The following is a 12,409-nucleotide window of genomic DNA, read 5'->3' as shown; positions in this document are numbered from 1 at the left end:
ATCTAGGATGACGAACTTTTAAGTGTCTGCAAGCAAGGACGCTAGTGTTTCCAATTGGTGAAGCTCATCATCTTTATCTGCTGATTCGCTAGAAATTTTACGTAGTGGCAGGGGTTTTAGACACTTACAGGGGTTCCCAGCCCGTCGCCTCTGTTTGAATCTAATCACTTCAAACTCCTTTGAATTATGCTCTGGATAAAGTCCAACCTTATAGCTATATTCTAGCTTACTACGTATAACTACGACTTATACAATTTATGTATATGGTGTACTATTAGACTATTCCATCCTCGAGGATTGCGCATAACTATTCTAAATTCTAAAGGTCCAAGTGTCAAATATTTAAATGAGTTTGTATGTCTTTTAGAGAATAAGCTGCATGTAGATCGATTTTGACGGTAAGGATTTAGAATGAGGGTTTTCAGATTTGGCCGTGGTTACCGGGGTTCCCATGGTAGAACGTGGGGCCGGAGTCTCGTCGACGGTATAATGCACTGACCTTCCGGTACCATTTTGAAGCTCTCCCAGTCTAAGCCTGGCCCCTTTTTCTCCATAATTCTGTATAAACGACATGGGATAATGGGCTAATGCGAAGCACAAACTACCTTCCGAAGTACCTTGAATCAAACAGGTCGTGACTGACCATCGGCTCGGTTTCTTCCTTCCAAGGTTCTCTCTATGTAATGCTGCCGCTGCTGTGTCGCTGCCGCCATCCTTCATCGTTGCTGTTGTTCCTTCCCTTGAGTTTGTTCCTGTCCTGCTGTGCAACTTGCTTGCCTACCTAGGTACTCGGAATCTTTCGTCCGCCTCGACTGGTTTGACTACTTGCCAACTTCAACTTTTTTGTTCGGCCACCTTCACGATATCACAATTTCACGACCAAGTGTCGTCTGGTCTCATAGTGCCGCAATTCTTGTAATTGCCTCATTACCGCTCTTTCTCTTACTTCGGTTTCTCTACTCTCGTTTTTTTCTCATTTTTCATTCTCTTGCAGGATATTCTATCCTGTCTTGACGACACTAGATTTCCTGTGCGCCTTTCGTTTTTTTCAACAGAATCTCCGATCTTACCGTCGCCATCCGCGCCGACAAAAGCTGGATTTCCAATTTAGCCTTTTCAACAAGTGTGTATGATAGGCCTTTGCTTGATTGTCTCCTGATCGCCATTCTCCAGACACCTCGCACGTTCTCTCGCCTTACAGCCTTTGCTATCTTTTCGTCCTCACGACCCTGTTGCGTCCACGCATCTGAAACGCGAACAGTATCCGAGACGGTAGAGTCGCATCACCTGGTTCGCTGTACCACCCCACTCCCGTCTGACTAGGAGCGACGCTGTATGACGACCACGGCAGCTTCGTCATTGCATTTAGCAACCCGACGGCAATTATCTCGCGTCTAACCGTGTCTTTGGTTCTTGGCTTGTTTGGAAATCCTCGGGTCGAGCCATAGGAATCCCTTCGTTTGAATATTATCATCAATCTTGAGGGTTGCCTCTCTTTTTCTGGGTCAAGTTAACTCATTACTGAATTATTCCAATCCGTATTGGGTTGGTACAAGGGAAGGTCCAGCACCTTTCGAAACATCAAGCGTACGTGATCTCCCATTGTATACTGTATCTTTGATCACCCCGTCAGGATGCCTCGCCGGTTATTGTTGCTGCCACTAGACACCGGAATTTCGCGCATCGAGCCCGAGTTTTGGATAGCTTCTAGTCGGCACTCGTGACATCGTCTTGGCCTTGCTAAATTACAGAGGCTGTCGAATTATCGTTCTCTATTATTCATTGTTGCACAATCACCCTACAACCCTAATTACTCAGATTCACTATTTGTTATCTGTTTAGTATAGGCTAACTTGCAACCTTAGCTTCGCCCAACAATACCTTTCGCTAAAAGTGACTGGATTACTTTTTAATTGTATATTGCCGCGGGTCTAGTACTATTGGCGCTTCCATTCTTACTATTCGTTTTGGTCGAAGCTAGGATCGGGTTACAATTGGTTGTTCTGGATAGTGTGGATGACGATTGGTTCTACGACTGCTGAGCTGAATACTTTGTGATACCTCCCATTTATTGGCGTCGAAGTAGGCACCCGTGTTGCTAAAGATTAAACACGAGGCCCATAATCCTCGACCGCGTTTCCGTTCGATTCTCTTGGTCTACTTCGGCTACCAGCATTGCATCGACCCAGGCTTGTGGCGTGGGACCCAAGACTCGCGTATGCAGTTCATCTAAACGCGAACGGCCGTGAAGGAATTGGTAACAAGGTGGACGAGTGGAATGCAGTGAACTGATTCGAATCCTACGCATCCTATAGTGTTTGCTTAAATGAGTCAATCCCAAAATGGGCGGAATACCGGTCAATCATCCGGCATGGGGGGATCCGTTAGAAGAGCAAGGGAAAGGGCCGAGGGGGGTGCACCAAGAGGGGCTATATCAGCTTTTCCGGAACCTCCTTCAATAAGACGACCTCAGGCGCCGCCGGGAATGCAATTCAGGGATGGACAAGGTCAAATAGGAATGGCAATATCGAGGCCGACACCACTACAGTGGCCCCTTGCCGGGCCTATCTCGACCCCATCCACCGATTCGGAACCATACCGACCGCCACCCGGAAAGTCACAACCACCTCAGCGCCCTCCTCGTCCTAGTAGAGTACCGTCGATATTAGATGGCTCTCGCATCCAGGAGCATACACCGGTATTCCAATATACGCCTCAAAATGCTAGAGTATCCGAGCTCTCGGCACCTGAAACTATTCAAAGTACATCATCGAGACAATCAACTAATTCTTCAGTTGGATCAATACCAGACTTCCCGTTACCTGTGGCCGCCCCTCCGTTACCGGCAGCTAGGAGAAGTGTGAATTTGGGCCCGCCCCCCTCTTCTAGAAGGGGTGCCTCGTCATTTTACTCCACAGCATCATTCGTCTCACCGATACCCGAAGAAAGCCCTAGAACACGCTCACATACTTCCTACGCATCAAGCGCAGCTATACCCGAAAGCTTTGGCAGTTTATCGCCGGGTTATAGTCCTCATGCAGCCTCTGTTGACGATACAATAGCAGAGGAATCCGTTATTAGCGACGACGCGGACGAGAGCCGTCTTGTCAGAGACGCAAGTGTCGGGAAGAGAGGGAAGCCAGCACTAGTTACTACGGGAAGCTCAGAAAGGAGCGATGCGATGTTGCGGCCAGGGCCAAGGCCCGTCCAAGATGGTCCGTTTCGCGAAGGCACTGGGTACCTTGATGCTTCATCGAGTTCATCTGGTAACCTTTCGAGAGAAGCCGTTGGTACCGCATTAACTGCCGACAATATGTTGAACGCATTTGAGAGTGCTAGTGCTATGGATCCTTCGTCAATACGAAAAGCTACGCCCTCTCCGAGGCCGAACAGATTTTCCGCTATTCGACGACCGCCGCGATTGGATATGGACGCAGTGAGAACGGCGGAAGCTAGAGGAAGTTTGACAAGCTTACCAGACTTGATTCGGCGTGCAACAAGATTAGCAGCGTTGATGGAGAGAGGGCGTAGACCAGCGAGTCGTTTTGACGAACTTGATTTCCCGGAGGACGTCTACGGCAGGGATCTTGAGAAGGACTACTGTGCGTTGTGCTCCTCTTTGGTAACTTTCAAGTACTAACTATTTTGCAGATGATACGAAGCACCAGTCGGGATTATCTGATATGCTAGCAGCGTTCCCACCCCCGGCGAGCCGGAATGGTCTGCGACAAAGCAGAGCATCAACTGCTTGGCCATTGGGACGGAGATCTTTCCGTGGACCTCCAGTTGCAACGGATCGAGCTGTCGACTCAGAACCGGAGCCCCAGAGGAAAGGCCGTCGTTGCTGCGGTTTGCCCATATGGACTTGCCTCGCGTTACTTATTATTTTGCTTTGTATTATAGCCGCTGCGATTGTGGTTCCTATCAAGTTCCTCGTGATCGATAAATCCGCTCAGAAGAACGCAGAAGCACAGCCAGACACTTCAACTTGTGAGGCACAGTTGAATTGTGCGAATGGGGGCACAAACATTGTCCTGCAGGGCACTTGTTCGTGCATCTGCTCCAACGGATTCACTGGTGCGGACTGTACGGTCCCCACCAGTCAAGGTTGCACGACGACGTCGATCAACACAGCCGATTCCAATATTAATAACGTCACCATCGGCCAGGCGATACCCCGCATCATACGAGATGCTCAAGCTAATTTCTCAATTCCTCTCATTGCTACCGTGATACAGTCGAAATTCAATAAGGAAAGCCTTTCTTGCAATACAGAAAATGCCTTGGTTACTTTCGATGGACAGTCTCTGGGAACGCAAGATGCTTCGGCCCAGGTCTTGGATGTAGGCTCAGACTCAGATCTCGCGCAGGCCGCCGTAGCCGCGGCCAATGTACCGATTACTCTGAGCGTTCTTCCAGATGTCGACATAACATTGACGATAGAGAATCCAGCAGGAACCGGCGGATTTTCCGGTAGTTTCTTGGTAACAACATTGACTACTCCAACTACATTTTCTGGCTCTACGATATTTGCGACAACTATTACAGATAGTAACTCGAAACGATCGTCGCCTACTCAGTATCCAACATCAGCCCCTGCGGTGACATCAGCATCAACAACCAGTACTCTGAGCAGTACTAGCGCGGCACCCACGCCGACAGCAACTTTCACGGTGACCGAAGAAGTAGTCGACTTCGCGCGTGCAGCAGTCTTATTCATCTTTCAGCAAGAGACACTCGCCGATGCATCTACCGCTCAAACATCGGTTCAGAAATTTTTCGCCGGCGTGGAGTCTGGTCAAAATACCACATCTACGACAATGGAGCAAGCAAGTAATGTTACCGTTGGGGGAAAGAATACGATTGATTTCGTGAATCTTTTCGTAGACATGGGTACCGGACAAAAAGTTGGGGGTCGTGCTGGCTAGGGGCGTTTCGCTATTGAACTCGGCACATTATACATTTCAAACATCCCGAAGCGACCGGAGAGTCGCTTACGGTTATGGACCTATTAGGGTCATCAACACCGAACGAATTACTATTTCAATACTCTCTAAACCCGAAGATAACCCAAATAAAGGGTTCCGCTTTCCTGTACAAAATAACTTATTGATTTTCACGCATGAGCACCGGAGAGACTACTCGCATTGTGTATGGATGACGTTTTTAGCGCCGGCGTAGATAAGGGGAAAATTCGTACATAGCTCGAGCAATATTTCGAGGCAAATGTTTAATAAAAATGAATTCAGAAAAATGATTTGAGAACTCCGGGGATCAGCTGCAGTATTTTAGAGGGGTTGGTTTTTGTGCTCGCCCTGATTATGTACTTGGCAGGTTGCAGAGCAGCACAGTATGCATACTTGTCCGTGTTGAGTTTCCACTCTGATGAAAAATCTCGCAGCACGTCTCTGTGCTCAGCTCCGCCGCGCAAGCTTGTGGACCAATGGCTCCGCAAGAAGATCAGATACGAGGAACCACATACCACCCCGTGCGATCAACTTGGCGTTTATACAGTGTGGGTGGTTTTTTTCTCTTATATACCTAAATACGTACGTACCTGCCAGCCTGCCTCATGTATGTACCTAAGTATCGGCGAGGGTTGGAAATGTTCTTACTTGTCGGCTTGGGCAGCGTAGCGGCGTTACCTTCGCGAGCTTGCCGTAGCGTCCCGTGCCGTCCCAAATTCAATCTGTCCTTTTTTTAATTCAATAGCAATGACGCAGTTGGTTGCATTGTCACACGTTTTGGGGCGTACGTACATACTTAATATATACTCACGCGTACATACATACATCATATGAACATCAACATATGGATATGTCGATGAATATATGTATGTAGGTAGATACGATGCGCTAGATACTAGTATGCAATTCGTATCTTGCTTGCTTCCAAAAAAGTACGTATGTAGGGTATGGGACAAGTGATGGCGACGACGATTCGCGGAGGTTGGGGCGGGAGCCTGCCCTATATTAATTTGGGTACTTTTTGCATATTGCGCTAGGTTAGCTAGACTATATGTAGGACTCCCTTTGTCTTGACGCAGGTACGGCCCTGCGATGCACTGACTAACTGCACCGGAACGGGGACTGCCCTGCGCGAATTCTGGGTCCGATGGGTGGGTAGGCTGGTAGGATGCTGCTGAATGGGTTAGTCGGTTAGGTACCTGCGCCTGAAATGCAAGGTGCGTATGTAGTAGGGTCTCTCCCAGGGCTGTAGCTACCTATGGCTGGCTGGGTTGTCTATCTTAGGTGGGTTAGTGGGCTGGTGGATTTGTTATGTAAGGTACGAGACGCAAGGCACGGTATTGTGCATGCGTTATAGTAAGTTGAGGTCTTAGGATGCATCCATTATATGTATGTATGTCTATGTGCGAAGACAATGTAGGTAGGTCTCATACAGTATGCCGGATTGTGCATTACCCCGGGGGGTAAAGATGCAAATTTTTTTCATTTTTATTTTCGTTCTGATACAGACCGAGGTGGTTACTAATTAGAGCTTTGGGGTTGGGGAATTTTGCTTGCTTACGAGGCTTACAAGATCCAATCGGGTGGCGTCTTTCGGTGTGAATCGTGAAGCGAGACACAGACGAAAGAGAAACGAAACGAGAAAAAAAAAATATCGCGGAGGGCAGAGTGGAGGAGTGGAGGGCTGAAGAGATGAGAGTAAGATGCGGTGTGTTCTATGGTGCCCCGGAAGACTGGGAGGTCTGGAAGCCGTACTGGGGGTATTTTTACGATTTTTTTATTGACTGATCTGGGCTGGGAACTCTGGGTCCGGCCTGGGTTCTGGGCTGAAGGCAGGGGCAGGGCGTGGTCCGCGTGGGCTGGGCAGCAGCCTGCGCTGAGGGATCGACAACTACCGGGTCTTGCGCGGTACTTGGGTACGTATTGATGACCACATGTCTTTCTTTTTTTTTTTTCTTATGCTCTCCGTTATTCCCTTTTATCGTACTGTGCGTAATAAGTCGTAGTATTGATGATGTGAGAGAATAATGTATGTGCACTAGGAGGTGGTAGGAATGGAGGATTCCGAGCAAAGATACCTCACCGTACCTTTAGCCTTTTCTTTTCTCTTCTGTACGATCCGCTTTCCCCCCCTGTGCCTTGCATGATTGAGTTGCGGTCGCACGGGTCGATCTGCTAAGGCTCTTGAATTCCAATGCCTTTTATATCTTTAGATTTCCCGGGAATTTGGCACCAGTCTGTAGTTGAGGGGTTTCGAGGAAGAGTCAGAAGAAAAATTAACCAAATACAGCAGAATCCGAGTTATGCCAAACTCTTCCTCCACCGCTTAACCGACTAACTAACACACCTAACCATTTACGTTCTTTTGATGTTCTACGATTTTATTTTTTATGATTATGATATAATGATGAATATGGTCATACTGCCCTTCATTTGAATGAGTTACGCTTCTTTCTTGGATCCGTCCTTCGCTTTAGCTGGTCCAAATATACAAATCTCCGAAATCCTCCGTCTAGAACTCCGTATACCTACGCACCGCCTGCTTGTCAGCCGAAGTCCTGTCATTCATTACGGAATCGACCTGTAGCTGTGCTATCTGTATATGCGCCCATCGAATTAGCAAGATCGGTGCAAAACATATTCTCCGGACCAACGAACATACAATCGTTACGTTGTTTCCGGCGAACTACTATTACATAGAATTATTCAATATTCACGATGATGGCGGGCAACGAGGCGACGCAAGGGAAGCGAAAGAGCCTCGAGTTGTCGGCCCTCCCAAAATTGGTGGTACCCGCCCCGACCGAGAACAATAGCATTACTTCATCGGGTAGCCATCTTTCCGCCCAACCTCATGCCCTCAGTGTCGATTTTCAGTGCGTCAAGGGTGAAGCCATATCGCCGTGCTCGGACATCTCACTGTCGTCCCGATGTAGTGTTGTGTCCCTTTCGCCATCACTTTTTCCGTTACCGCCAACCGCCGCCTCACCGCCGACCACTTCCCACTCTACAACTTTTGACTCGCCACCTACGACCGCGCGGTCGCAGACATCCATAAGTTCGTGGTTTTCTCCCCCGTCACCGCCTCCCTCTTCACCTCTACCGCCAACACCTGTCCAGAAGAGGTTAGCCAGTCTCATTGCCGCCACAAATGGCCTTGAAAGCCTTCAAGTACCGCCCACTGCCGTGGTCAAGACACCTCTTTCCGCGATACCAGATGTCAGTTTGACATGTTCACCAGAGCCTCCCAGCACTCCACCTCGGCGGCCTACAAACTACAACGTAGATACCCAAGGTATTCGGGAATCAATAATCGATCCAGATGCACCACTCTCACCACCGCCACGGTCATCACTACCACCTCCATATTCGCCAGGTTACTGCACCCCGCAGCGATATAGCAATACCAGCGTGCCAAGTACTCGCGTCGACTCTACAACGCCGCTGACATATCAGCCGCCAGTTGAAATTGAAGATGCAACTCCCCAGGGTACCCCTGCAGCCGAGCGCGGAAGGACAAAGAGCGGTGATGCGGAGGAGGGTGGGATTGCAGCGCGCATTCGGCAATGGCGGACAGGACCAAAGGGGAGAAGGAGGAAGATGATGGTGGCCGCCGTGGGAGCGGCAACGGTAGCCCTATTGATGGTCATTGCCGGGGTTGCCGTGGGCATCTACATCGCAGTGTCTGGTGCCCACACAATATAGGCCAGGTGCCTGGCCTCTTATACTACTATCAGAAAATATAGGAGGTTCCATTGTCATACACCTGCCGAGGCAATGGAAGGTGAGGAAGGTAGATTGAGTGAGGTAGGTGTGTGTAATGATGCATGTATGTATGTAATGTACGTTTACGTATGTAGACTTGACTGGGCTGCGCGCGCAACCTAGAGCCACCCCAGATAGACAAAAGCGCTTACGCGCACACCGTTTTTTCCTCGTCTCGTGACGAGCTGATGTAAGTTATATACCTCAAAATATACACCCTCACCTAAAATAATGATTTTATGATGGTTTGTATGTGAGATTAAGATCTGGCTTCTATATATAAACGCCGATGAGGGGTAACAACCATGATCGACCAAAGATAGTTGAGTTGGGATTAGCGGTTGGAGACCTGCGTTAGGTGTCTATAAACACTATTGGCGATACCTATGGGGGACTAGTACGACCTATAAGCTAGGCCTGTGAGGCTACTTATTAGGCGAGGTAGGCGCTATCGATGAGGCCCGATCCGCAATTGCCATACTCGGGATGATCTAACTCCGGGCGGGTCTGCTAGTCATTTATAACACCGACCCAGTCCGGACCTTAACTGCCGGTGAATTCTCCTTCCTTCCATGACACAGTAATGCTGACCATCTCCATCATGTCCATTACAACTCATCCAGCTTCAATTGAGACCTCAGGTAATCAATCAATTAAGTAAATTATGTTGAATATATTCAATATCCGTACATATTAATTACTAATCGATTGGAAGACCTTTCGGTATTTATTAATCATAGTAGCGCTAATTCTGCCTTGTTAGCTTACTTAAAATCGAATTCACAGGTCTCTCAGTCTTCTAGCCACTATCCTAATGGATCAGCCAAGCGAAACCCAGGCGCGATCGCAGCCAAAGCCAACCAAAATGAATTATGCCTGCGAGGCATGTCGGATTTCCAAAGTCAAGTGCCAGTCAGGGCCCCAACCAGGGATTTGCAAGCGGTATGGTACCATATCTATTAACCTAGGGCCCCAATTTCATAAACACTACTTGGGAGCTAAGACTTATATGTGCCCTTGCGTGATGTAGTTGCTCCGAGTTCAAGCGGGAATGTATCTTTCGCACTGGCCCAAGAATCCGGCGACCTAAAGTCACTCGGCCGTAAGTATTACCTTTTCTTTCCCCACAATTTAGTTCTAGAAGTGTATTACAATACCCCCTTTCTATTCGCCATATATATCAAATCGGCTTAGAAATGCCCTTTCTACCACAGTGACGCAGAGGCTTTACCCCCTCCCCCTGGTCCTAGCCAGACCTTCAGCATCGACTTCGCCATGCCAACCGATGATGCCTTACGTGATAACTTCGACGATCTGAGGGAAAAACACGAACGCTTCATCGAAGAACTCGTTCCGTCTTGCGAGGAAGAACTAGACGAAGACTCAGCAATAGCCTCACAGCCAGCTGGGCAGACTTTCAGTTTCAACGATCTCTCGATGCGCACTCCATCATTAACGGCGGCGAGTACTGTCTCGTCAAGCTCAAGACCTATGAGTAGCTTAGGCATTCAGCCACGGTTTAATCTAGACTCTGCAGCTAAGCTACTCGACACGTTCCGTTCGATGTTGCCGTATTGTCCATGTATCATGCTGCCCGCTAACGCTGATGTCCCATCCTTGGCTCGTGATATGCCATTCGTCCTTTTGGCTATCCTTGCAGTAGCGAGCTGTTCCACAAGTCTGCAAGGCCATAGCCTTTATGATGAAGAGTTCCGGAAGATTCTGGGTTTGAAATTCGTAACTGGAGGTGAACGGTCACTTGAGTTGCTACAGGGGCTGATTGTCTATTGCTCTTGGTAAGTCATTTTCTTCTGACCTCAAATCGGCTAGTAATTATGCGACGTTACACATGCGACGAAAACAGCCTAATGTTATAAAACTTTTGTGCTAGGTACCCTTTTCACTTGCGTCCAAAGAATAGGCAATCAAGGCAATATATGCGCATGGCCGTAGACATCGTCCACGACCTAGAATTAGACGAGGAGACAAATTTGGATCTTGCAGCCCTGTCACCCGAAAGGAGAGAAATCAGATTCCAGACTATCCGAGCATATATCTCCTGCTTTTACAACGTTTCGACGTTAGTTACACAGAAATTTCCCCCTCCCCCGCAATTCCAATTAGTCTAACGCCTATATAGACACTCATGGGCATGGTCCAAGCCTTCTAGCTTAAGATACACTATGTGGATGGCGAAATGCTGTGATACACTAGAGCAGTATAGTGACCTCGAGCAAGATCATATACTCGTCTGGCTTGTGCGATTGCAGTACATCTTAAACGAGTTCTTCGAATTGGATAGGAACTATAAGAAGATGAACTTTAGTGGCCAGAGCGAGCACCACCACAGTCTCGTTCGCATGGGGCTGGAGACACAATTACGAGAATTTCAGACTAAAATTCCTGGCCATCTCTCAATTACGCGTGAGTCCCCTTATTTATAATACCCTACTTAAGTCGCCAGCGCTGACGAAAACATGAAATAGCGAATATCTTAATAGCTTCGCTCATAGTAGACGCCTATCTTTTGGCTGCCCCGTTAATGCAGAACCTCCGTCCACGTCCTGAAGATATTGAAAATCCCCTATTTGACCCGGTCAAGCTTCAAGCAGCTACGTACACGATCCGAGCCTTCTTCGACTACGTTCTGAGCCTCCCACCAGAGAATATGGGTCACTTTTGCGGTGCCGATATTGGGCGTTTCATTGTCGTTGTTATCCTAGGGTATCGTCTATCGTTCCCTGTACCAGCCTGCCCAACCTACGACTATGCTCAAGGCAGGAGAGTCTTGGATTTTGGTACAGTTCTTACGAAGTTATCTACTGTTGAGGATGAGGGTGGGGATAACGCTGGAAGTGACGAACCTAATAGTGCTAATAAAGGATCCAGCGCTAAGCGAGTTGACGTTGCCGCGGCTATGAAGGTAGTCCTCAGGTCACTCAAAGCTAAGTATGATAAAAAAAGCGCGGATCTAGAGGCGGCGGCAGCTGAGGAAGCGGACAAGAGGGCTCGTCAATGCCCCATGTTCGATGGGAGCTTGGACCAATACCTACCATTGTGGGAGGGGCAGCAGGGCAATTTTACGAACGCCTCATATGCGACGCCTACACTTGCCGGGGACTCTACATTGCCGCCTGGGGCTGGGGCGGGAGTAACGGATGAGGGTTCCAAGCCAATGTTATTTCATGATCTGTGGGCGACTATGACAATGAGTTGGATAGAGGATGCGAATGCAGGCGTGCAGCAAGAAGTTGATATGGCAGATATGGAAAATACGGAAGGGCTCGCTAACCCTACCTAGGTAGGATGTGAGTACAAGTTTCCTGCGTAGCATGGCACTCGGGCGTGTATATATGGGTTATGGCTTTAAAAGGATTCTATTCACTCATGCAGCTGTGAAATCCTAATTCTCTACGCACCTTATTTCAGCATCTTCTTTACAAATACCCATGAACATCCTATATGGGAACTTTATGGATCTTCATATTAGATATACAGTGAAAAATCACCCTATACTTCCTTAAACGGCGCATAGCGATCACTTTCAAGAGCTAGCCAATCAGAGTTGATGAATTTCATGCCACCTACCGTTTACGGAAAGAATGTTTACCCGCTATAGTTACAGGGAATAATCCGCTAAAACTCACTGAGATAGTGCTTCATGCCCTACATCTATA

The 12,409-nt window shown here is 48.2% G+C and overlaps 3 protein-coding genes across 3 annotated transcripts; all 3 read left to right on the top strand.

The window, feature by feature from the left end:
* The first annotated feature begins 1,680 nt into the window (after window positions 1-1,680).
* On the top strand, window positions 1,681-5,125 carry F4822DRAFT_126374 (uncharacterized protein). Its single transcript, XM_051452641.1, has 2 exons — window positions 1,681-3,602; window positions 3,652-5,125. The coding sequence occupies exons 1-2, from the start codon at window positions 2,327-2,329 to the stop codon at window positions 4,926-4,928; spliced, it is 2,553 nt and encodes an 850-aa protein (XP_051318126.1). The 5' UTR covers window positions 1,681-2,326; the 3' UTR covers window positions 4,929-5,125.
* A 2,098-nt stretch (window positions 5,126-7,223) lies between these two features.
* On the top strand, window positions 7,224-9,040 carry F4822DRAFT_390717 (uncharacterized protein). Its single transcript, XM_051457066.1, has 2 exons — window positions 7,224-7,563; window positions 7,630-9,040. The coding sequence occupies exon 2, from the start codon at window positions 7,686-7,688 to the stop codon at window positions 8,670-8,672; it is 987 nt and encodes a 328-aa protein (XP_051318125.1). The 5' UTR covers window positions 7,224-7,563; window positions 7,630-7,685; the 3' UTR covers window positions 8,673-9,040.
* Window positions 9,041-9,310: 270 nt separating this feature from the next.
* F4822DRAFT_390713 (uncharacterized protein) lies at window positions 9,311-12,311 on the top strand. The gene is made up of 6 exons (XM_051457065.1): window positions 9,311-9,674; window positions 9,763-9,834; window positions 9,947-10,528; window positions 10,624-10,812; window positions 10,873-11,156; window positions 11,219-12,311. Exons 1-6 carry the CDS (start codon window positions 9,547-9,549, stop codon window positions 12,031-12,033), a joined length of 2,070 nt encoding a protein of 689 aa, XP_051318124.1. The 5' UTR covers window positions 9,311-9,546; the 3' UTR covers window positions 12,034-12,311.
* The last annotated feature ends 98 nt before the right edge of the window (window positions 12,312-12,409 follow it).

Source organism: Hypoxylon trugodes (assembly GCF_022578975.1).
Source record: "Hypoxylon trugodes strain CBS 135444 unplaced genomic scaffold F4822scaffold_2, whole genome shotgun sequence".
NCBI classification, from domain to species: domain Eukaryota; kingdom Fungi; phylum Ascomycota; class Sordariomycetes; order Xylariales; family Hypoxylaceae; genus Hypoxylon; species Hypoxylon trugodes.
This window is presented reverse-complemented; position numbering and strand designations above follow the sequence as displayed.